At 39.0% G+C, this 26716-nt stretch overlaps 1 protein-coding gene across 7 annotated transcripts in view; it reads left to right on the top strand.

Moving 5' to 3' along the window:
- Positions 1 to 759: 759 nt before the first annotated feature.
- The window catches only part of aux (cyclin-G-associated kinase), a 72195-nt gene continuing 46238 nt past the window's right edge, over positions 760 to 26716 (top strand). For 3 of the 7 annotated variants that reach the window (XM_067121383.1, XM_067121384.1, XM_067121381.1), the window contains exons 1-7: positions 811 to 1023; positions 11462 to 11523; positions 13955 to 14129; positions 14794 to 14900; positions 21210 to 21371; positions 22651 to 22808; positions 26153 to 26364. In XM_067121383.1, coding sequence (XP_066977484.1) covers positions 894 to 1023; positions 11462 to 11523; positions 13955 to 14129; positions 14794 to 14900; positions 21210 to 21371; positions 22651 to 22808; positions 26153 to 26364 — 1006 coding nt within the window. In that variant the 5' untranslated portion in view covers positions 811 to 893. Of the gene's footprint in view, positions 1024 to 11461; positions 11524 to 13954; positions 14130 to 14793; positions 14901 to 21209; positions 21372 to 22650; positions 22809 to 26152; positions 26365 to 26716 lie in introns of all 7 variants that reach the window. The other 4 variants (XM_067121386.1, XM_067121382.1, XM_067121385.1 and 1 more) reach the window with 3 other exon arrangements.

The following is a 26716-nucleotide window of genomic DNA, read 5'->3' as shown; positions in this document are numbered from 1 at the left end:
GATCAACACAGGAATACGAAATGACGATTATAAGTTAGGTTCACTTAATTAAGAAAGCGTTGTAACGTGCAAATGCAAGAAATTCGGACAAAGCAGTACAGATGTACTTGAGCACTGATTTATCCCATTTGTGGTCAAGGTCGAATGCTAAAGCAACTTAGTGCCACACAAAAGGCCCGTGTAGCCTATATAGCAATGAACACTGCCTTAAGGGCTACAAGTAATGTGTGAATTATAAAGGCCTGAAGTTAAAAATACCAGATCCAAGATAACAATTCCAAATGTGTTTCGCCACTCCCATTCTAAAAGTTCCAGTGACTACTTATTAAAATTTTTATAGAATATACAAAAAATAAGAAGCTATGTCCTATATTGTAATGAACAACTTAGAGCTGTTAAAGTGCTCTCCTCGAGCCATATATCACATTAAATGTAACTGTGACTGGGAGCATGAAAGAGCATACGCCAACGGCACTCATAGTCTTGAAAAATAGTATTAGGAATAAAAAAAGACGAAAATTTCGAGGTCTTTAGAAAATGCTGAATGTTAGAGATCGGGAAAAAAAGCAATCCCTACTATAGAACATGCCAATGACACGATCAAAACGTTAAAGAAAAGCTATGAGCTCCGATAAAACAAAAGGGCAAGCCTGAAGGATCATATAAAGGCTTATAAGAGATCCCGATGAAATAAAACTGATGGAAATTCATTTGACAACGGAAACGCAGTCTAGCAATTACACACCACCTCTGCCCCTCCATAAGTAAACGGGACGAGTTGGAGATCTATGAGTCTCCAATTCACAAGGTTGTTGCGATAAAGGTCACGTCATTTATTGTTATGCTCAGCTGTTTAGCAAGTGTCATGTAGGCTCCAGCAATTTTAAATAGACATGGCCGATCTATTCAAAAGTGCATTCGGCTATTTAGGAGCCAATGGAACAACATCAGACAATAACTTTGTCGGCCAGGAAGTCGAAGTGAATGGGATCAAGTTGAAGATCAAGAAAGTCATAGCTGAGGGTAGGCGACTCATTCAAAAAATATTTTAGAAAGTTATTTGAGTTTTTAAATTTACTCTTCGGTGAAATTTACATACTCATAGCTCCCAACGAATGCAATGATGAAAAAGAATATTCGTATTGATTGGTTCGATGGCTAAACCTCGATGTGGACTGGAGATTTGGTTACTCAGTCGGGCGTATCATAACCTTGACTATATGCTATAACTAATCTATAAGGCTGGAGCCGAGATGGTAAATTCTTGTCCTTGTCGCGGTTCCTTTTATTAAAGTTAGCCTTACCCTGTATCCAAAGATCCTAGGGTAATAAGAGAAGAAACGCCATATCTTGGCTTCTGGAATGTTATGGGATGTGACTCATCGAAACCATCATCATCATCATCATCATCATTAGCAGAGTTACCTATACAGTACCATTGTCATATTAGTCTTGACACTATCATGCTTATTACAATAATGAATATCAGTTTAATTCATAAAAAAAAATTTAATTTTCTTTGCCTGCAAATGTAGTTATCGAGATGGGCCTCTTGGTATGATGCATAAATTCTTTTGAAGACTAGCCTATGTTTACTTGCATATCTTTTCATATTTCTTACGGTTGTTCGTTCATGTATTAGTTTAGGCTAATGTGGTATCATCTGTCATACTTGTAATTATGACTTTAACCATTGAAAACTCCCATTTTTTGTTCAACCAATCATATGGCTACTCTGAAGCTTTGTTCACTTTGTGGTGATATTTTCATACAATTTCAGGATCCTAGAATTTGTCTGTGTGTTTGCCTGTTTAGCAATGGAATAGATAAGTATTTGCATTTGCCTGATTTCCAGCCAGTTAGGTTTCAGTACCCTAGGGTAGGTCAAGATGCTATATATCCATGCTGTCATCATTGTTGATTATGGTACTCTGTGCAGTATACAGTTCATGGACTCCCCAATTAAAACACAATGAACTACCAGTGAAATTCAAATCTTAGTTGTTCAAAACACATGGAAATATGGCAAATATATTTGAAGGTATAAAGAAAAGCATTGTGAGTGCAAAATAATAGCCTAGGTCTTGGGTAAAATATCTTGACCATGCCATGACAAATTGGTTTGGACATTTCATTTTCATGGGTCCTATTGTTTTGATTTCAATTTTTTCCCCTTATGATTACTGATAGAAATTGAAACCCAAAACCAGTAATAAAAAAGACATACCTATCATTGCATTAGTAGGGCATTAATTGGGCTGTTGTTAGGATGTTAGTTAAACCTGAATTATAGTTAAAATTTTTACATCATTTTTTCGTTTGACAGGGTTACAGTAGACTAGATGTGAAGTAAGGTTCCTCCACTGCCCTATGCTTGAATTCTTGTCTGGTCTAGTCTTCATTTTACCTTCCATCAGATATTTTTGGATATGTCTTTTATTTTTTAGTTATATATTCTATACTTTTTAGCTTAGACTAATAGTCCAGTAAGTGACTGATCATTATCATGTTAATGAATGGTGAATTAATTTCCTAGGGATGGAAATAAATGGTGACAGTTGGTGAGCGTAACAAGTACTTTTTGTTTTTACCTTATGGAGATTTGTGGAAAACTTGTTTAATGAAATAGGCATTTTTGAGTTGGCCATTGTTGGCTTATGAATTGATAATTTTATGATAAGCTGATTTCATAACAAAACCATAATGTGCACATTTCCAACTCTATCTTGTGGGGTGTGTGTATTTGACCGTTCTTTAGGGTAAAATACTAGTGTGTTTTTCCCTAGGCAACTCATATCCTTAACAGTTATGGGTTAGCTCGGTCAGAACTGAGGGAACAACATTAGTAAGTGGCTGCAGTTTTCTTGTGTTGGGGTAGGAGGGCATTGGCAGGAATTTTCTTGTGTGGGGGTAGGAGGGCATTGGCATATTATAAGTATGGTTGATGTTACCTTTCATAGTTTATATTAACCTAATTTTAACTATCCTAACCTAATCTAACCTAACCTAATCCACGTAGTCTTTCTAGCCAGATGCTTCATTCTTGGACTCCATCAACAATTGATACCCTCCAAAATGCATTAATTCCAATATAGTATGATTATAAACACTCAGAAATAGAAGAAGTAGTAGAACAAATAGTTATGCTGTGAAAAAGTTAAAATTATTTAAAAGTTAAAATTATAGATTTGATTACAGATTAAGATATTCTTAAAACTACTCAACAAATAACAAAAACATTGTTAAAAGTACTGAAGTACTTCATTTTTACTAAAAAACAAAAATACTGTACACTCTAAGATTCAGATAGTTTATATTTACACAACCATATACTTGGTGTCTCATGTGTCATCTAGAGCGAAGAAAAGAAGAAAAAAGTAAAATACCACTGAAGGAATTGCTACAGTTTATCCAACCTGCTCCAGGTTAACTTCATAGATTAGAAAATAACATCTTACTTGACATGGGAGGGTTTTTGCTTCCCTGGATACTCAGAACTTACATAGCCGTTCAAGAGTGCTTAGTTTCCTTGAATCCCTCATGATCTTCCAGACTGAGAAAGGTTAAATGCCTTTTGAAACAGATACATTCAAACTTAACTAAACTGACCTCACTTATGGTAGAAATATCATGACGTAGATTATTTTTTAGTGTAACGTTACCACAGCTAATTTATTTAGCACTCTCAGGGCTGGATATCCTCACCTAGGATATAGTCTTACTTGAATTTGGGTCGGGTAGGGTATTGGCAGCTACTCCTTTCTTGGGTTCTAAACCTACTGACTTAGGCTACCTCGAATACAACATCCTGCTTAACTGGGACCTCCTACCTTCCTCAACAATTCTTTTCCTAACCTTTCATAAAGTAACTTCTTGCCGTACTCTTGACAAGTAAACAGTTCAAGTTCCCTTGTGGTCATGTATTCCATTGCTTTAGTATTTTATAGAAACAACTTTAACACAAACACCTGTATAACATGCCAGTGATGGAATTAATTTTTTAGTTGAAAAAGGTATTGTTTCTTTTTTCTTATAAGACATGAAAATTTGTCAGACTTTTCAGGTACGAATCTTACTATTCCCAGTTATGAAAACAATTTCTAAGATTCTCTGATGCTCCAGTTCACGAAAATAACATTAATTACTCATCAACATCGCATTGTAAACTAAGGACCTAAAGGCTGATATTTTAAGAAAGTCTCCAAGAAAACAAACCACCTATTTTTATGTGTACTAATATCACACTTCTCTGACAATAATGGACTGCAATAGGAAATTGAGGTTATTGTACTGATAAAAAATTAACACTAAGAGCAAATGTGAAATAAACTTGAGGCTAAGTAAAGCAGTGATAAAATATAAGCCTAGTATGTTGTCACTGAAGAAGTGTCATTCATGTAACCAGGTGCTAAATATGAACTACTGTATTTTGAATATACTCACATGGCTTTAAATATATATAGTATAGGTCTTTGTTTTTCTATATATATGAATACTGTAACATGCAACTGACATCTTGTCAAGGAGAGAGAATATTTTCAACACTACATGTCTGTTTCATCACGCGAATGGCACACACAGTCACAGCAATTACTGAGCACAATAGTCAAATGTCTTAATCTCTTTGTGGTAGCTTAGAGTCATAGCAGTTATTAGGCACTGTTAGCTATATATCTGTAAATCTTTTCTCAGTAGGTAATGTCCTTTCTTATGTTGCTCTTATTGTTCTTCAACATAGGCACCACTTAAAAAAGTAAACATGCGGTAACACAAGGATCCTGGATCCTAATCATTCTTTTTTTAAAATGAGGAAACAGGAATGTAAAGTTTTGGGTAGACAGTGGTTCCATCTAGTGGTAAGAGTAACTACACAATTTACAAGTAGACTTTTTGTCATTCTTGTGACAAAGGGAAAAGCTACATTGAAACCCAACCTCACCTAGGATGCAATTTCCTATCTGGCTTAAGGTTTGTCTCTTCCCGACCCTCCTCCCACGAACATAAGCTCTTTAATGCCTCCCCTACCTGACTGGGGGTCTTTGCCTCCCCATAAATCAGTTATGATATAACAAAGTTTTAAGGGTCAAATACCATTTTTAAGAGGTACATTTTAACATAACCTAACCTTCATGAACAGGGATTTAATTCTCCTGGTCCTGCATCTTCTTGACCCCACCAAAGATGCACATGACTGGGATGTTTTGGGGGGAGATGCAGAAATGCTTGATACCATCAAACTTTCTTAACCTTACTTTGTACTCTACTCTTTTGTCTTAACTTTACTTTGTACTCTACTCATTTGGAATTGGAGGTTTGGAGTTCCTTTGCAGTCATGTGCTCCATTAGATAAATATGAGTAATTTTTTTTCTTCTTCATTTTGCCTAACCCCTTTGGATTACTGTATTATCAAAGTAAAAGTAAAATGTGTACAATAGGGTATTTTTTGGTAGGCCAGTAGTCACACAGTATTTTCTACTGTTAGGTTTTGACTGGACAAATAATAGAATTTGAGTTGTTTTCTTAGTAATAATTTTTACCATGAATTTATAATTTATTTGTAAGGCATTGTTTTGTTGCAAAATTAGTATATAAATGACACTGGTTCTATAATGACTTGGTAACTTTTAAAGAAAATACCAAATTTTCCATTACACTATCTCTGAATACATAAAATTATGTATAATTTCATCTTTCATGTAAGTAACTCACCAAGTAATTACATAGCTAAAGTTTCTATTCGCGTGGCAGCCTTTTAAAGATTCGTGGTAGCACTTCTATTGTTTTTGTTTAGGTGACAGGCCCTGCCCATTGTTGGAGCACCCAGGAAAAACTGGCAGGTAAGCTCAGTTTTGTTTCTGCCGGATTGTCGAACACATTTGCGCCATTGCAGTTGTCTTTTGGTGATGTACATTTGCTTTGTTTCATATTTTTTGTTAGTTTTTTGGATAGTTACCTAGTTTGTTCAATGAGACTTTTTTATATATAGCTGTATTCTCAACAAGCTTTTTCTGTCAGTTTATTATGAACAAACTTTTTTTATCATTAAAATTTTTTTTTACAGAATTATGTTTGATTCCAGCGCTTCTAGTTTTCATTATTGCAGCGAAGGTTGTAAAACTAGGTTAACAAAATCTTATGATCCTCATTCAATATGCAGCACATGTAGGGGGCAAGAATGTAGTAAGGAGAAAACTTGTGTAAATGTTCTTCTTGGGATGAGAAGAAGTGGAAAGTGCTTAAATCGCACTTAGATAAATTAGAGAGGGATAGGAAGAGGAAAGTGGCTTCTAGAGCCGAGAGATGGTTACTTAGCTGAGAAACTACTCCTAAACCTAGTTTAGTAGCTAGTCCTGCTCTTCCTTCCACTCCTATTCCTGCCTTTTCTCCTAATACTGGCCCTCCTACTATTCATCCACCTACTCCCGTGCCTGGCTCCCTTGCTTCCAGCCCTAATACTATTGCCAGTCTTGGTTCTAGGTTTGATAAGAAGGTAGGCCTTGTAGTAAGTAGAGTAGCAGAATTGGTAGAGTCACTGAGAGTGATTATGGGCAAAGTTTTCACTGAAAAAGTGATGAGTGACAGTGTAGTGCAAGTGGAGGAAGTGGCTATCCGTCCTGTCGGTTCTTCTAGACGATGGTCCCTGTCATACTCCCCTGAACCTGGGAGAAGACATACCGGAAGTCCAAGGGAGGCTGATGGGGTTTGCCCATGGGTAGTCGCTCCCTCAGTTGAGCCTGTTGCATGATCCCAGACATTGACAGACAGCCACTGGAAAGCTCTTCATTGCAATTGCATCACTTGTCTTCAAGTTCCGATGATTCTGACATGAAGAGAAGGCGCAGAAAACGATACGTGGTTTCTTCACAGCTGGACGTGAGTTGCTGTTCAGATCCATCTGTTAAAGCCTGCCCCACTCCAGCATCCACTTTCACTGTGGCATGGGACAGTCCAGAGACCTCCTCAGCTGAGTGCCCAACCGCTGAGCACCCTCTCCTAGCTCCCAAGCGCCCAGCGTCCACTCATAGGCGCCCAAGGTTGTCGACCAAATGTCTGGCTGGTTTTCCTGAGTGCACGGTGCCACTATCCAAGCACCTGGCGCCAACTCCCGAGTACCTGGCTCAGCTCCCAACCTCCTGGCACCAACTCTTCTGAGCGCCAGCACCTCCCTCCCAGGACAGTGGTTCTCCAGTTCAGTCTGCTCAAGACCACAGTCTCTGCTTCACATCTGGCAAGACAAGGTGGCACGTTTCCTCTTCTCTGGCAGTTAGCTGAAATCTGAGCATGTTGAAGCCAAAACCTGACTGATCACCCGACTTTTCCAGATGCTAAATGTTTTGGTCTCTCAGAAGAGGAAGAGGTCCTTCAAGAACCTGGAACTCCTTCCTGGTCTGTCTGGATCTTTTGAACTTGCAAGCCAACATTCACCCCTGTTCGCCACCTCCAGGAACCTTGCCTTCGACCTTTTTTGCTCTCCAGCCCAGATGATCAACAGGTTTCTAGCCTCATCTTGCTCAGCTCAGAATGGGTGAGCTTCTTTGTCTTCATCCATAGAGATGTTTGTCAAACTAGGCAGACTGCATATGAGAGTTCTCCAATTCAGCTAAAATCCAGGAAAACAAGCTGGACAGTTTACCTTTTCCTCACCCTCGCTCAATTGCCTTCAGTGGTGGCTGTTTATCTTAGACTGTTAGGAGGGAAGTCCCTTTGGGACCTGAGCCCCCCAACCTAGACTTTTATCATCAATGCCTTGGATGTTCTGTGGAGTCCTAATGGGGAATCAGGATGTTTCTGGTTAGACCCCAGAGCAACAAACCACCTTGTCAGAGAACTCTTTTCAGGTTTCTGAAGCCTTAGTTTTCTGACTGGACAGTGAGACAGTGGTAGTTAAGAAAATAGAGGCCTCCCAGCTTTATCTGGAAACAAGGTGGCACGCATTCCTCTTCTCTGCCAGGCAGCAAGAGATCTACTCCTGTGGGCGGATCAAAACCAAGTGACTCTGATCACCCGATTTATCCAGGGGAAATTAAATGTTTTACTACTAAGCTGAGCACACAGATGCAGGTCCTTCCCACCAAGTGGACCTTAGATCCCCTGGTCTATCTGGGTCTTTTGACTCTGTGGGGCAAGCCAACATTAGACCTGTTCGCCACCTCCAGGAACTATCGCCTTCCTCTTTTTGCTCTCCAGCCCCAGGTCCTCTTGCATAGGCAACAGATGCCTAGCTTTAGGACTGGTCCAACCTGGATCTATATGCTTTTCCACCCTTCAACATGTTCAGGGAGGTGATAAACAAATTTCAAGCTCACCACAATGCAACCATTACCCTTTTAGCCCTGTTTTGGCCTCAGAAGGAGTGGTTCCTGGATCTTCTTCAGTTACTGGTAGATTTTCCTAGACTCCTTCCCCAAAAACTGTCTTTACTCAAACAACCCCACTTCAGAAGACACCACCTAGGGTTGTCCGCTCTTGCCCTGACAGGCTTCAGACTGTCACTTCTCCCATCAGTTGTCGGAATGTTTTCAAGAGGAACTGCAGAGGGTATTGCACGATGCAGAAGATCTTCTAGCCTCATCTACCAAGCCAAGTGGGCAGTTTTCTGTCGATGGTGCCACAACCACAATGTCTCTTCTTCTGAGACTTCTGTATCGCAGATTGCTGATTCCCTCCTATATCTGAGGAACTCTAGGAATTTGTCCTCCTCCACCGTTAAGGGGTATCGAGCTATGCTTAGCTCAGTTTTTAAACATAGAAGCCTGGATCTTTTGTCAGACTCAGATATTAATGACCTGATCAAGTCCTTTGGAACCTGGATGTAATCTTGAAGTGGCTGACAGGTCCTGCTTTTGAACCTCTTTGTTCTGCTTCTCTCAGGTACCTCATTCGCAAGACACTCTTCCTCTTTGCCATAGCTACTCAAAATGGCTCCATTTACTGAAATTCAAGTCAGTCTGATAAAAGGACAACTTTTTCCCAAAGGGAAAAGTTTGCTCCATTACCCTAGGTTTTTGGCAAGATTCTTCTTCCATCCCAAGCCCTGGCCTTCTTCTTTCACCATTAAGTTTAAGTTGACATCTTTGGCTCCCTCTAAGAGAGGATGACTCTCAACACAGCTCTGAGGTATTATCTGTCTCCCACAGAGATCATGGTCCATCCAGTAACCTCTGGTCCACAGTTTCTGGCTCTTTCACCCTCTGTCTAAGAATGGATGACCCCACTGAGGGACTCTGATTTCAGAGATGTTTGTCAAACTAGGATCCAGGAAGACATGTTGCCAACTTTTAAAGTAAAGCTCATGAAGTCAGAGCAGTATCTAACTGGACACTTTGGCATTCAGGCACTATCACCCCAGAGATTCTTCAGTCGGCCTGCTGGAGTGGTGGCTGTCCGGCATCTCACTATTTGAAGGAGGTCCCTTCAACCTGTTTGATAATTGCAGTACCTAGGGACCATTATTCAGTGGCTGGCATGACATTGGGTGAGGATTCATAGGAAGCTCTTTTTCTCCTAATCAGGAAGTTTCATCTTGTTGCAGGGTCTTTGAGTTTTTGGGGAGCCTGGGGGTACAGTGTACCTGGGTTACCCCCAGTCCTAGTGGATGGGTTGTGGTCTTTTCAGAGTAGGTGACAGCGTTGTCTGGTTGTTTTTAAATTTGGTACTGCGCCCAGGGCAAGGGCACTTTCATATGCTTTGCTAGCCATCAGGCCTATCCTCTGCTGCAAAGCTCCCACTTAAGTAGAGGCAACCCACAGGCTCAAGTACCACACCACTACTGGTTAAAATGAGGAACCAGAGGCAGTATTCACCTGCAATAGCTCTCTTACCAGGTAAGGAAACAACAAGCATTGCATTAATGCTGGCAAATTTTTCTATTTCAAAGTCATTACCATGCTTTAATGTTTTGGAGTAGAATATGTCTGTATAACCCACCTCCATTCAATGTGGAATTCAGCTATGTAATTTTCTAATGAAATTAAGTTTCATGTATATGACCAAATGAAATCAGAGCCCACCCTCCTCTCTTATGGACATAGGGGCACAAACAAAACCATCTTACCTGCCAGTTGTTCCCTGGTGTTCCGATAGTGGGTGGCGTCTGTTACCTACACAAAAACAATAGAAGTGCCACCGCGAATTTTTAAAAGGCTGCCGCGCGAGTAGAAACATTAGCTATGTAATTACTCGGTAAGTAATATGAAACTTAATTTTATTATGAAAATGTTATTTTTATGCATTTGTTGATTCCTGTTGCTTGGTTAATCCTAAAAATCATTCTGGAGTGCTTAAAAGAGGAAGTAGGGCCTGTTGGTAATTATTATTATTATTATTGAGAAGATGAACCCTATTCATATGGAACAAGCCCACAGGGGCAAATGACTTGAAATTCAAGCTTCCAAAGAGTATGGTGTTCACTGGGAAGTAAGAGAAGGTAAAGGGAAATACAGATAGAAAGAGATCTCACTTATTAAAAAGAAAAATTAAATTGATAAATTAATGAATAGATAAACCTCTATTAAAATGCAGGGAGAATAGCATTAGGGTAGTAATGCATTGCATCTTTGCTTGAACTTTTGAAGTTTCAATTGCAATACATCGTCAGGGAGATTGCCCGACAGTCCAACGGTGTGAGGAGTGAATGACCTTTGGAACTGAAAAATTTTGATAGCGAGGCACATGTACTACAAATTGGTGCTGCTGTTCAGTGAATCTGGTTGCTCTTGGCAGAAAAAGGGGATCAGGGATCAGTTTTGAATGTGAAAGATCTCTGTTAAATTACAGCTTATGAAAAAGTACAAAAGCGAGACCATCCGTCGATGGTTCAAGTCATAACTGCTAATATTAGGAAACAAACTTACCACCACGAACCACTCTATCTAAAAAGAGATAAATCTCTGGCAGAAGGTGACATCCACAATGGAGAACATTGATTTTTTCATTGTTATAAATATATGAGCCCTTAAGAACAATACCTAACTTGTGTGCGACATATGCTGAAACTTTCATTAAATGTTTCTTGAAAGTAAGATGTGAGTCAAAAGTTACACCTAGAATAGTTAAAGTTTCAGACTCATTCAGCAAAGTCCCATCCACCTGAAAGGGAGGATGGGGTGGAAAATCTGTACGAGATCTTCTAATCAATAGCATTTTCACTTCACTGGAATTCAGCCTCATACCTCACCGACCACACCATTCACTGATCTGGTCCATGTCCAGATTGAGGCTGAGGCAGCTTCATTTCTCATAAGTGGAGACTTTACTACACCCACAAGTGTTGCGTCATCGGCATACTAAACAATCTTGTTTTCCAGGTCAACAACCACGTTGAATGTACTGTATTAATGAAGATTAGAATTATAGAGGGTTGCCCAAATTTATCTAGATATGTATTGTATTTGCTTGCTGTTTGGCCTTTTGGTAATGTATTAATTTGTGTGCTGAACTTTAATGTTTCTCTTCTTTCAGGTGGTTTTGCTTTTGTGTATGTTGCCCAAGACCTGAGCAATGGTCGAACGTATGCCTTAAAGGTATGTATGTAAAATAGGAAGCTAAAGCTTATTATTTCATTATTTTGTTTATACTGTACAGTATTAATATCATTAGTCAGTTCTGTGGTATAGTATTCTTTCTGTAAGTAATGTACAGATAGTTTCCTAGTGATTACCAATGAATATTTGGAAATCTCCCTGTTGGCTCTTTAATCCAAAGAAGCAAAATCTTTAGTGAGAAACATGCATTGCTATCTCAGATAAAAGGGTTCATTATCTGAGTGGTAACAGGGTTTTCAGAGAGATTTGAAGTCTGGTTTTTGTGACCTTGTATTAAAATGTTTTATTCAGTGTTCACTTATTCATAGTAATTTAATTTCGGAGAATTTGTGCAGAAACTGTAGCTGGAATTACAAGGAGACTAAGGTATATTATTACTGTGTGCGGAATGTATATGCATAGTATAATTTTTTTACTTGGTGGTGTTGAATGGCTTAAGATATTGTAAGATGTCAATAATTCATTTGGTGTTCATGGGAGCTGAAGAAAGAATTAATAAGAAAATGTATGGAAGATATAATTTTAAACTTTAGTGTAAGAGTGTGAAGGTAATCGTCACTGCTGCAGAAAACTGTTATTTACTCCTCTAGCACTGGAAGTTTAGATGCTCGTAGGTACACTAAGTTGTTTCTTCAAGAGTTGTTTTTTCATATTGCAGTGGAGGATGTTGAGTTAGTATCATGAAAAAGACCACAAAATAACCTTCAGAACCAGGAAATCATCCTTTTTAGTTCCTTGTAGAAACAAATTTTCAGCTGTTCGTTGATATGAGAAATGTAAGACTCATTTCCATGGCGTAGCACAAGCACTGAATGACCTCGTAGGTCCCAGCGCTTGGCCTTTGGCCTAAAGTCTATATTCCATTCCATTCCATGGCTTATCACAAGCATAAGGAATGTTTGATGGAATTTTTTTAAAGGACCACTGAAGTCCAGTGTTCCTTTAGAGTAAAGTATGTCATTTCATTGTGTAACCAGCCCTTAAGGGTCACTGATTTGGTTAAATATTTTTTATAAGTAACTCAACTGCCTTGTTTACAGATCCATAGGACTGAGAGACCTTGGGACTTCCAACATATAATAGTCTTGGCACTAGTCAGATTCTCAGTGTTGTTACTGGAGATGTCATAACTCCACCCTTGTAGGTTTCCCAATAATATTTCAGAAAAATGCTGTTCCAACATGTGCCAAAAAAAAAAACTTGACTGTCCTGTAAGCAGTCAACAGTGATATTTAATTGTTTTAGTTGAGCTATCTTTGTAATGCTTAATGCCACAATCAGAACAAGTTTCTTGAACTAACAGTTAGAAAAAGATCTCTGACACTTTATTAGACAACTTATAAATATTAATTTTGACTTTGTATCTGGGAGCTTCATTCTCTCATTTCTTGCTTCAAGAAGGAGCCTAATTCTGGAACAGATCATTGCAAGAAGTAGGACGTAATATTTCAATAAATTCATTAAAAGCTTTACAGACTTTCAGTGGAGTTATCAACATGGAATTTTACATAAAGACTGTTGTCCTCCCAGCCATCAGTGTTATACTGTAGTGAGAATAAGTGAGTCTTTTAATCTCTTATAGAAAAACTGGTCATAGGAAGTGTACATTTTTGCGTTAATTCCATTTCTCATAAACATAGTGTTTAGATTTCTTTGAGTTCATGGACTAGTCACAGAAATCTTGTGAAACTGCAGCCTTGTGGTTTGCAGATATTGTTTGTAGAACCTACACAGTAATAACAGAGGATGATCACACTTTATCAGGGGTTTCTGTAGAAGAGTAATTTGGTTCTTTCACAGTAGCAGGCGTTCATTCCCCCTCCCTTTTTTTTCTAAAGTTTCATCTTAATTCATTAACTTAATTGCCTTACCGTATATTAGACAAAATAAATATCTGAGCCAATTAAAAACCACCAATCTTGCAGTGGGTTCTTTGTTTTCTGTTCTTTGCTGGAGAGTGTATGTTTGTGTCTTCCTAAGTATTACTTTGTGCAGAACTAGGCAATTGTTTAAAAATCCCTATTTTTGTATTTGTCTGAATGGTAACATTTCTAGTTGAGTGTATCAGAATTTATAAGTTTAATTAAATGGGATTATTATGGGTATTGACTTTTAACTCTCTCACTTTGCTGCTGATTCACATGCGATTTTTCCACAATTTGTACAGAAACCTGTTGTGAATTGCAAGTTTATATTTTTTGGAACCCTCAAAATTTTTAAGGTTTTAGAGACAGTTAAAATCTTGCTCATAATATTAAGACCGTTTTATGAGGCTCTTCCTCTGGATTTAGTGCTTCTAGACATTTTGAAAATTTTATATTCAAATGAGACTTGTTTTCAGACATTTACATTGTTTAATTAGATCTGTTTAGTCCTAAACATATTCCTTACTTTATTTTTTCACCAATAGCGGCTCCTGGGAACTGATCAAGCAGCATGTGATGCAATTCGTCAGGAAATTACAATCTCCAAGCAACTGTCAGGCCATCCCTACATAGTTGATTTTATTGCAGCATCTATCATTGACAAGACTAAAAGTCAAGAAAATCGGCACGAGTTCCTACTCCTGAGTGAATTATGCACAGGTTGGTGTCTATATTAACTTTATGAAATCTTTGTTTTAAGAAAATTTCTGTTGTTTAGAAATGTCCTTAAACAGATGTAACATTTTTCCCTACCAATGTCCCTGGAATGGAAAATGTTTGAATGACAGTGATTTAATCCCAAAAAGATGTTGGTCAGTATGTCTGTTTAGAAGTCAGTGACATGTAGTTTAAAGAATACTTACTTGAAATATTCATAGTTCACTAAAGTTTTCCTGCAACTGTTAGTGGCTGCTGAATTCATGTTTAGAAAATATGGTTTTAAGTGAGGATTTTTTAGATTTAGGTTGTTAGATACTAACCATTGTATTACAGAGCTTCACTTCTACTTTTAAAATGGGCCACCAAATTATTTTTTGTAAAGCCATGGTGCTTTTTCCTTAGGGGATGATTAATACCCCACTTTTCTTAGCCACATTAAATATTAGAGCTTTCCTGGTGAACTGATGATTATCAGCCCAGTTATGTGAAAGGTATCTATGAAATGTGAATTGTGTTGAAAGTAAACTGTATTCCCACACAACCAAGGGCAACAATATGGTCCACTCTGTGTACTGTATAGTGGAGAGAGATGATTAATTTTATGTTTTATTTTACGGGCAGTAACTTTATTGGTTATAAAAATGTATGTATTTTATTGTTTCAGGGGGCTCGTTAGTGGATGCCTTACGGTTATTAGATGGTAAGCTTTTGCCAGTGGATCAGGTTTGCACCATCATGTACCAGACCACCAAAGCCGTCCAGCATATGCAGGTAATTTTGTTGTTTTTTTTCTTTTCAGTAGTACTGGGAAAGCTGTGTAAGATGGTAAAAAGAAGAATAAATTTTGGCAACTGCTTAGGAAAATGACTAAATGCATACTAATAGGAGAAGAGGTTAGGAAATGAGAATGCATCAAAGAATGAGTAAAATTGTTTAGTAATCATAAAAATAAGTGGAGATATTTTAGGGTAATGGATGAGTACAGTATTCTCATGATAGTAAAAAAATACTTGGTCATGATACATGTATATACAGTGCTTGGGATACTAAGGAAAGGAGTTAATAAGCTTGTCAAGATGGACTCCTTCATCTGTAAGGAACACTTTCCAAGGTATTACAAGGAAATCAAGCAATATCCCATGGTAATACTGTATAGAGATATGCAAGGTGATGGGAAACTGCTCAGTGCTGCCCAAAATTGATAAAGAACTTTTCATAAATGGTTTTTTGATATTTAGTCATCCCCAACCATGGTGCGCTAAGGTTTTTGGTCCTTTTTCCATTGGTGTTCAGTCATCTTTTCTCTGTTCTAGTTATATTTTTTGAGCATTTCTGAGGCCTTCAATACTGATATTTGCACCCATATCCCTTGTAGCTCTTTTGTGGCTTCCTTCACCACTATGAGGAGCAATGTGTTGGTTCTTGGTGAAATCCAGAAACTATTGGTACTCTATTGTTAGTGTCATGGTATAACCTTATTACTTATTAAATGAACGTTTCTGTTGCCTTATGTTTTTGAAGTGCCCTTATAATTGCTTGTCTTGATACTCTAATCAGATACTTCTTAACTTCTACAAGTATGTTGTAACTTCTGCCTATATACATTGTACTTCTGAAATTACCTTAAGAAGGAGCTTTCCTCTGTGGTTGATCTCCCTGCCATGTAGCCAGAGTGATAAATGATATTTTAAATTTTTTCATAATTTTGTCCGTAGCCACACTCTACCATGCTCCTGAATTCCTTGTCTGCACATTTCAAATTGTAGTGCATCACATTTTCTTGTGCATATTAACTTTGGAGATAATCTTTTTCTATCTACTGTTCTTTTTTGTATTCTGTGTTATTAATATTGTTTCCAACTTCCTTATGATTACTTTTACAGCTGGTACCTAAATATTTTTAATTTTCAAGACTCTTCTAACTCTTTGAAAATTACTTTACTGGTTCTTTCAGGTCAGACTTTTATTATTTAATAGATTCTTAATGTTTTTTTTGCACTATTTTGCTTTTCATATAGCTTGTCTTTCGTCATCTGTTTCTGTCTCTCAAACATCATCTTTCTTTTTCTATTTTAAGATTCTTACTGTTTTTATGTTATTGTTAGAGTGCCGGTTTATTTTGATCAAACAATCTGTGAATCATATTTCAGTCTTTTTATATGAGTAGCTTACAAAGTAATTACATTGCTATTAGTTCCTACTTTTTGCGGCAGCTTAAGTTTTAAAAATTTCACAGTAGCGCTCATATTGTTTTGGTGTAGGTAACAGACCCTGCCCACTTTCGGGGAAGAATAGGTACAACCGGCTCAGGTTTCCAATTTGTTCCTGCCGCTCGTTGACTGAACATCAGTCGCTGGGTAGCTTCTGTTTTGATTTGTTTTCACTGGTTGTTTATGGACATCGCTGAATTTGGTGAAGTACATTGTAGTTTTTGGTAGCACTAATCAGCTTTTTTCCTTAATTGTGACTGGATATGTCAGACTCGAGTGCAAGGGCTGGAGAGAGAGATGACAGCCTTTTCCTCTATTCCAAGTTCTCTATCTCTACCTGTAACTCCTTTACCTGGCTCCCTACCTTCCAAGCCCAATGCCTTAGCCAGCCTTGAAGCCTGAGTAGATAGGAAGTTTAGCATTATGGTAGATACCGTAACCCAATTGGGCACTTTTGTCAAGATCTTGATGAATCAGTTGAGTGCAAAAAGTGTAAGTGCAAGTGTTGTGTCTGGAGGAGGTGGCTACTCGTCCCGCCGACGCTCCTAGACCTAGGTCCATGTCAGACTCCCTTAAACCTGGGAGGAGGCAAACTGAACGTCCAAGGGAGGTCAATGTGGTTTGCCCACGGGTAGTTGCTCCCTCAGTCGAACCTGTTGACAGAGAGCCACTGGAAAGGCATCTTATGGATCTCCTAAACTCGGTTGTCCCTGTCAGACTCCCCTAAATCGAGGAGGCATACTGTCAGTCCATGGGAGTCCGTTGGGGTTTTTGCCTCCGGATAGTTACTCCTCAATTGATCCTGCTGTCCGGAGTTTTCAGTGGACAGCCATTGAAAAGGCACACTGTATCCACGAGGGACCCTGATTCTGACGTGGGCAGGAGGCGCAGTCGTACCGTTGTAAAAGCCAGCATCTCCCGAATGCAATCCTCTGCTTATCTGCAAGCGTTCCAGAGATCTAGAACAGATTTCTGAACCTTCTTGCAGCTTCTGGGACCAGGAAGACGTCCTGATGCCTCCTGAGTTGCTTGTACTGCAACCCTCGTTTAAGAAGAGCACTGATCGGCCAGTATCAACTGAGCGCCCAGTGGGGGTGTGTTCAGTGTCTGCCGAGCGCCCAGTGAGGGGAGGCAGTATTATGGCTAATTGCACGTCTGGTGCCAGGCGTTCGGCTAGCGTCAAGCAGCCAGTTGGTGATACTGCCGTGCGTTTTGAACGTTCGATAGCAGTCGAATGCCCAGTGACGTATATTGATGCAGTGGACTAAGAGCGCCCGAGTGGAGGTGAGCGTGCTTTACGAGCCGAGCTCTCCAACCACTGTTTGGCACCCAATCATCCTATGCAGGTGACCACTCGTCTGGCGCCAGGCGGTCGGCTGGCATCAAGCAGCCAGTTGGTGGTACTACAGTATGTTTCGAACGTTCGATAGCAGTCAAATGCCAGTGATGTATGTTGGTGCAGTGGATTACGAGTGCCCGAGTGGAGGTGAGCGCACTGTCCGAGCGGAGCGCTCCAACCGCCGTACCCAAGTCATCAGGAGCACCAAATTCAGGATGGAAACCAATCAGTCAGTGCTGTTCTCCATTCATGAAGGGGATTGGATGGTTACAATAGACATGGAGGGTGCATACTTTCACGTTCCAGTCCACCCAGAATCAAGAAAAGTATTTGAGATTAGTGTTCCAGGTCAGGATCTACCAGTTTTGAGTCCTCTGTTTTGGTCTTTCAACAGCCCCACAGGTCTTCGCCAGGGTTCTTGCCCCAGTAGCAAAGTGGCTGATTTGATGGGCATCAATGTATGCCTGTATCTTGACGACTTACAGAAGACTCTCTCCCTTGTCCAGGATCTGGGCCTTCTGATCAACTTTTCCAAGTCACAACTAGTCCTTACTCAGTTGATTGGCTATTTAGGGATGATGATCGACTCTCAGAGTTTTTGGGCTTTTCTGTCACAGAGAATTCTTTCCTGCCTGCAGGTGATTCAGAAATTTCTCCTCATTCTTCCTTCCTGCTCAGCCAAAGAGTGGTTGAGCCTCTTGGGCACTTTTTCATGCATAGAGAAGTTTATACCATCAGGGAGACTGTACTCGAGACCCATGCAGGTCTTCCTAAAGGCCAGCTGACACAGGAAGACATCTCTGGACTCATTTGTCTTTCCCATTACTCCCGAAATCAAGAAGGACCTTCGGGGGTGGCTGGGAGAAGAGAGTTTCCTGGTAGGGAAGTCGTTATTCCATTTCTGGACCCTCTGGCGAATGGTCCGACCTGAACATGTATGCCTTCCTGCTGTTCAGTATGGTGAGGGAAGTCATCAACAAGTTTCAGTCTCACAGCAACTTGTCGATGACATTAGTGGCCCCTTTTTGGCTGCAGAGGGAATGGTTCTCGGACCTTCTAAGCCTCTTAGTGGACTTCCCAAGACCTCTTCCACAGCTTCAAGTCTTCTGCTCAAACAACCTCATTTCCTCTGCTATCATCAAGGTTTAGCCACTCTGGCTCTGACAGGCTTCAGACTGTCAGGGAGCTTGTCAGAGCTGAAGGATTTTCAAAGGTTGCTGTGAAGGCTATTGCCAACTGTAGACGATAATCTTCATCCAATGTCTACCAGATTAAGTGGTCAGTTTTTTCGTGATCGGTGTCGGAGACACAGTATCTCGTCTTCTGAGACCACTTTAGCTCAAATAGCTGATTTTTTTATTCTTCCTGAAGTCTTCTCGGAGCTGGCGACTTCAACTATTAAAGACTATATATCCATGCACAGTTTTGTCTTTAGGCACAGAGGTTTGGATCTTGCAACAAGTCAGGCTCTTAATGACTTGATTAAATCTTTTGATACTTCAAGGGAACACAGACCACCTTCTATTCCTTGAAACCTAGACACTGTGCTTTGGTAGCTCTCAGGACCTCCCTTTGAGCCTTTTCGTACATCTTCCTTGAGAGATGTAACGAGGAAGACTCTCTTTTTGGTTGCTCTAGCGACAGCCAAAAGAGTTCGTGGATTACAGGCCTTGGACAAGAAGGTTGGCTTTTCACAAGGTGATGTGGTCAGCATGTTTACCCTTGGGTTTCTTGCGAAGAACGAAACCCTAGCCAATCCTTGGCCCTGTTCATTCTCTATCAAGAATCTTACAGATATCCTGGGACCTACAGACCAGGAGAGAATTTTCTGTCTGGTCAGAGCCTTGAAATGTTATGGAGAGGACTAAGAGCATTAGAAACCCCTCTTGTAATCTCTGGTGTTTTGTAAAGAACATTTCTCGTTCTACATCCAAGAACGCGTTATCCCTCTTTCTTAGAGAAGTGATCTCTGAACCCCACAGGGGAATTCAGCAAGAGGCCCTACCTTCATTGAAAGTTGAAGCCCACAAAGTCTGGGCAGTTGCCACTTCACTGACATTTAAATGCAACATGGCACTTATTTTCAGTCTACATACTGGACGTGCAGATTTGTGTTTGCCTCTTGTTATTTGCGTGATGTAGGAACCACTTATGAAAACTGATGTACATTAAGATTGTTATCCGTGGCTGGCTTGGTACTGGGGGAGGAAGGGTAGGAGCATGTCTCCTATTTCTCTATCTACTCACCTTGAATTTAGGTGATCGAGTTATGGGAGCCAGGGGTTACTACGTACCTGGAGTACCCACCAGTCTTCTAATGGATGGGTTTGGTGTTTTACATAAGGCGTAGGTAACAATATATTTGGTCAAATTTTTCTTGTACTGCACCCAGGGCAAGGGCATACCCTTTTGTATAAGGCTTTGGCAACCATCGGAGTACTCCTTGTCAGCAAAGCACCCACAAAGTAGAGGCGATTCTCAGCTTTACTGCTACGCCACTACAGGTTGATAATGAGCACCGACCAGAGGCAGTACCCATCTGCTGTAGCCCTCTCAACAGGTAAGGTTACAAGAAGCATTGTTCAGTGCTGGCTACCTACCTATTTCAAATTCATCTCCATTACTGAGTGTTTTGAGTAGTTAGTGGGATTCAGCAATGTAATTACTTGGTAAGTTACTTATATAAAAATGACATTTTTATAATAAAATAAAGTTTTATATATACTTACCAAGTAATTACATGATTGGAGCCCTCCCACCTCCCCTCTAATGGACATTATGCATGAACGAATTGAATACCTGAGCCGGTTGTACGTATTCTTCCCCGAAAGTGGGCGGGGTCTGTTACCTACACCAAAACAATATGAGCGAAATTTTTAAAACTTAAGCTGCTGCGAAAAGTAGGAACTAATAGCAATGTAATTACTTGGTAAGTATATATAAAACTTTATTTTATAAAAATATCATTTTCACAGCTTACATCTTTTTCTCAGCCATGTTTCTCTTGAATGTCCATTTTTATTTTACTTTTGTCTATCCTTGTAAATGCACTTCATTGCAGTCTGTGTTGTAGTAGTCATGATTTGCCTGTTATAAGAGTGCAGTTTTTTAATTTTCTGTTGCTGTTCTCATTATCGCAGCACTGACTGAAATTATTTTTCCCTCATATCCCGCCAGTTTGTTTCTGGGCATCTTGAATGTGTTCAAAATTTGTAATCTGTGATTGGTAAAATTCTAGGATTTCCCCCTCATGATATATCTCTTCTGTGGTTACAGGTTTGATATTTTTATAAATGTCTAAGTTTATTCTTACAATTTAGTTTTAAATGAATACAAATTTTTTAGGTTTAACATTTTTTTTATGTATCTCGCCATGATCTCTAATAGCAACATGGTTTTGAAACCCTGGCTTCTTGGATTGATAACATATTTGATGATGCAGTCTTTTTGAATTTTCAGTTTAGTTATTTTACACTAGATATAGATTAGTTGTTTTAACTGTCATTGATCTGAATTTCTCTTTTCTTTCAGGCACAGACACCTCCTATTACTCACAGGGACCTTAAAGTTGAGAATCTTCTAATTAGTGACACTGGGGTTGTGAAGTTATGTGATTTTGGATCAGCTATGACTAAATCTTATGAAGTTGACTTGGGTTGGAATGCAAATCAGCGAGGACTACTGGAGGAGGAGGCGAGTTATTAAACATTGGTTGTTATTCATGAAATAAAAGAAACAAAAGTTACAAATCCTCTTCATGACGGATATCCCATATGCCATACTTCAGTTTTAGAATGTCTCAAGTTTTTTTATGATTGTTGATAATATTGTGGCATAGGTATCCAGGGGACCAAAGTGTGTCTGAGTTCTTCATAATTTCACGAGTTTTCCAACAGCACTGCGCTTCATTTTAGTTCTGTGTTATAGTAGTTCCATTAATGCAGTACTTGAAGGACAGACCAACTTGGTCATTTACATAAGAAACTAAGTGAAATTCCACTAGAAATGCTGAATGTGTATTTTTGTTCCGTCTTCGATTTTTTTCCTTTTTCTTGGCTGTAATTGTTCATCCCTGAGATTATTGTAATGACGGGTAGGGCATGACTTTCCTGATTAATTGCAGTTTGTCTTTCCCTTCTGCTGGTTGCTGTGCATTATGAGAGCAGACATGTGTAAGTGATGAAATCTTGGGTCTGGCTACTCGACTGCTAGTTCACTTTTTCTTCCTTTAACCTTGGTAACATTTACACTCGGTACATACTGTTGTCTTTGCTGTTGGGTGTCTTGATACGAAATCCCAGTCTAATGTCACTAACAAAATTGACAAACTTTGTGACTCTGGCTAGCATATTGGCTTCAGAGTGAGACCATACCAAACTATGTGCCGTAACTCATACTGGGAAGGTTGACAATAGAATCAGTGTAACTAACTACTGTCATAGCTGCTGATATCTTTTCAAATTGTCTTCAGTTACCTTCCTGCTTGTGTAGATACTTGGCTCCACTAACGTGAAGATTTGTAGTTTGTATAATTGTATAAATACACATAGTTTTTTTAAAATTAAAACTTGTGTTCTTAGATAACAGCAGTTGCCATGTGTTCAGGTCCTTCTTATCTCTCCTCAGATTGGGCACATTTTGAGTTAATCACAATGTAATATAAGGGATTTAAAAGTTAAAGGTTGAACCACTCTCACAGCATCTCTAGCACTTGAGAGAGATCTAAGTGGTAAATGTTAATGTTGTTATTCCATTGTACTTAGGTGTTAAGCTGCCCTGGTGGTATAAATTCATTTTTTGAGATCAGTGAGTCACACTTCTAGAATCTTATAGGGTTCGCCAAAAGAATTGTTTTTAAATAAAAGGTGATAATTGGAGCAAGGCAGAGTTAAGAATGGAATGGATAGGCAGTTCAGCAAAGTTTTCTGTCTATAAGACTTGCCTTTTTAATAACTTGCTTTGTCTTTTGCAGATGGCTCAGCACACAACACCAATGTATCGTGCTCCTGAAATGCTGGACACATGGAGTAATTACCCAATAAATCCCCAAGCAGATATTTGGGCACTTGGCTGCATATTGTACTACCTCTGTTACCTTAAGCATCCTTTCGAAGACTCTGCTAAGTTAAGGTATTGTTAGATTTTTTCATTGTCTTAGAGTTTACTGAGAAGAGGTATTATGAGCTATTGCTTTACAGTGTCCCTGTTTAATGAATTCAATTTACAACTCTTGCTGCAATGTCTTTGGATTGTAATTAAATGTTTGGTAATTTCTCATCTTTTGGAGAGAATGGAATTCAGAGCTCTAATACAGTTATCAAAAATGATTAGTAATATTTTTACCTTTTTTTGCTTGGTAAAACCACAATTTTAATTTGTTTTTTATATCCAATGCATTAGAAAGCAGTTTACTTCTAGGATCTGTATACTAGCAACACTGTTGGAGGTAATTTGCATGAATCTTTGTTGGATGCAAATGAATTATTTGGAATAACATAACCATTTTGGAAGTCAGGGCTGACGTTGTTTCATAACTGCAGTATGAATTCATATCCAGAGAATAGCTTGTAAGTTAAGGTTAGCCATCAAAAGTTTCTTTATATCTATTTTTCTTTAGTTCTCATTTATCTTGTAATTACTCCCACAAACAAAGTCGAAGGTAGGTTATATAGTCACCCATATCTGTCCAGGAAATACCTGAGATTTGTCTTCGGGGGCAGAGTCTTCCAGTTTCGAGCGCTTTGTTTTGGTCTTTCCACTGCACCTCAGGTATTCACGCGAGTCCTACCCTCTTGCAAAATGGCTTCACCTGATAGGAGCAATGCATGAAGGATCTACAAGTAACCCTTCTCTTTGCCAAGGAACTTGGACTTTTGATAAATTGGAAGTCTCAACTAGTCCCTACTTAGGAAATTCTTCATTTAGGGCTGAAGATCAACTCTCTGAGTTTTTGGGTTTTTCCCTCCCCCAAAAGGATGGAATCTTGCCTAAGATCAGTTCCCATTAAGAATCTTATGGACATTCTAGGACCAGAAGAGGAGGAAAGTCCTGTGTCCAGTAAGAGCTCTGAGGTATTATTTGGACTGGACGAAGAAGATCAGAGGACCTGCCAGTAACCCCTGGTGTTCCGTGAGAAACCCATCTAAGCCCATGTCAAAGAATGCATTGTCATTCTTTCTTAGAAGCCTTATTTTAGAGGCACACTCTCAAATACAGGAAGATGATCTGCCCTCTGTTAAGGTGAGGGCACATGAGATTAGGGCCGTGGCCACGTCCTACGCATTTAGGCATAATATGTCACTCTCAGCTATCCTCTAGTTGACATGCTGGAAATGCAACTCCATTTTTGCTTTGCACTGTTTGGAAGAAATAGAGACGACGTTTTAGAATTGCAGTACCTTAGGTCCGTTATCGGTGGCTGGCTTTGGTATTAGGGGAAGAAGCATAGGAAACACCCTTTCCTACCCGTTAGTTATAAATGATTTGTTTAACCAGACCTCTGAACTCTTTTAGGGTTCTTCTCGAAGTTCATCGTTTTGGGTGTTGAGTTCTTTTTTGGGAATCCTGGGGGTACATGTACTCATAGTGCCCACCAGTCTATGGAAGTGGTATGATGGTTTTTTATTTTTATTGTTGTTGGTGTAGGTAACAATTTTATTTGGTCTTTTTTATTTGGTATGCGCCCAGGGCAAGGGCAAATTTTTTCTTTGTCGCCTTTGAGTATTGGGAAAACTCAAAAGCTCCCTCTTTAAAGTTGGAACTTATCTCGGCTATTCCACTAAGTCGCTGCAGCTCAAGATGAGCACCGACCAAAAGGCAGTAATCTCCTGCTGTGGCGCTCTTACCAGGCAAGGATACAACAAGCATTTTGCCAATGTTAACAGATCTCATGTTCCAGACTCATCTTCATGTCTGACTGTTTTTGAAACAGAATTGCCTATGTCCATTTATCCCACCACCTATCAATGTGGGATTCAGCTATGTAATTACTTGGTAAGTTACATATATGAAAATGGTATTTTCATGATAAAATTAAGTGTCTTATATACTTACCAAGTAATTACAGATCAGAGCCCTCCCTTCCTCCCCTCTGATGGACATTAAGCACAAAAGAAGTGATTTTCTGTTTCGTTGTACCTATGGTTCACCAACAGAGGGCGGTGTAATTACATACACTTAAAACAATTAATCACTACTGCAAACTTCAAATTTTTAACTGCTGATTGAGTAGAAAGTATAGCTATGTACAGGCAGTCCCTGGTTATTGGCGTGGGTTTCGTTCTGAGGCGATTTTCAGCGTTTTTAGGCGATTTTTGGGGCTTATCGGTGGCAAAAAGCCCAAATTTTTGGTTATCAGTGCCTCTGTTACGTATGTATTGGCGCCAGTATTCAATTATTGGCACCGATAAGCAGAAATCGACGATTTTCGTTGCAGAAAATTGCCGATTTTCGTTGCTCGACAAGCCCCGTAAAACTGGATCGCTGTTAACCGGGGACTGCCTGCAATTACTTGGTAAGTATATGTGAAACTTAATTTTATCATGAAAATACCATGTTACTGGACAGTTGAGTAAGATAAACCAAAGGGAATGTATTCATTATTATTTATATTCAGAAGATGAACCCTATTCATTTGGAACAGTCTTACAGGGCCATTGACTTGAAATTCAGGCTTTCAAAGAATATGGGAATCTTTTAATGAACAACTATCTAATGAATATTCTTTAACCACAGCTTCTGCAGTATGACAGTGAGAAAGACAGTGCTTATGATTATTATTATTTTATGAGGTAGAATTATGCATCCCAAGCACATGTAACACAGTAAACCCCCTGTATTCGCGGTCTCACTATTCGCGGATTTCTCTGTGGAACATATATACACATTATACACATTATTCGTGGAAAATTCGCCCATTCACGGTATTTTTCATTGAGAAATATTCACTAATTACTGTATTTTCATATCATATTCATGACTAAATCCACTTTTTGTGATAAAACTACAAAAATACTCAGGTATAAGCATTTTTAGAGTTTTGTGTTTAAACTATCAAAATAGCAGTTCTAAGTGTTTTTAGAGGGGTTTTAAGTATTCGTGGATTTTAACTATTCTGGGGGGGTGCGGTACGCATCCCCCGCAAATACAGGGGGTTTACTGTACTGCATATTATATATATTTGTCTATACAATATGCCTGTCTGCTTTCACACCCTCTGGATACCTGTACTTGAAACTGGCCCAATCTTTAATCTCTTGTTGTCAGCATTAGATTTCAGTGTGTATGTATACATGAGATTTAAAGGTATGACTAAATTGCTAAAGTTCTTGGAAGTGGTATAGTGTACAAATGATTAAGCTTCTTAATTTTTCATCTTATCATGATAATCATCTAGAAAACTGTGGTTTTCTTAAGTTCTATACTGAAAAATTTTCTTTGAAATATACACAATAATTGTGTTTTGTTTTTGACAGAATTGTGAATGGAAATTTTGCCATTCCTGCCAATGATGGGAAGTATGAATGTTTTCATGAACTGATTCGTGGGATGTTAAAGGTAGATCCTAACCAAAGGTTACGTGTGGCTGATGTTTTAGAGAGGTTATGCGCCATTGGAGAAACCAAAGGATTTTCATTAAAGGCACCATTGAAGATTACTTACAAGAAGATTGACCTCTCTGCTCCAGGTAGGATTACATTAGGAATGTAGTGAATAAATAAGAGTTTATCATGAAGTAAGCTTTATTTTAGAATTCACCTCTTGTCTTGTTGTGAGTTGATGTTAAAAGATACACATTTTAATCACTATTGTATGGAGAGTTACTTAATTTACAATATGAAACTTAAAGTTTAAGAGTCCTGGACTTGTGTGGGTAGCTACTTCATTTAGAATATGAGACTTAAAGTTTAAGAGTCCTGGACTTCTGTCATGGTTATTGACCAGCTTTTGTCAGAAGATTATTTTACGTAATTCCTTATATCTGGAGGGTAATTCCTTGCCAGTTACATCACAGATTTGAAGGAAATCATGCAGTCAAA

This window comes from Macrobrachium rosenbergii, chromosome 19 (genome assembly GCF_040412425.1).
Source record: "Macrobrachium rosenbergii isolate ZJJX-2024 chromosome 19, ASM4041242v1, whole genome shotgun sequence".
In the NCBI taxonomy this organism is placed as follows: domain Eukaryota; kingdom Metazoa; phylum Arthropoda; class Malacostraca; order Decapoda; family Palaemonidae; genus Macrobrachium; species Macrobrachium rosenbergii.
This window is presented reverse-complemented; position numbering and strand designations above follow the sequence as displayed.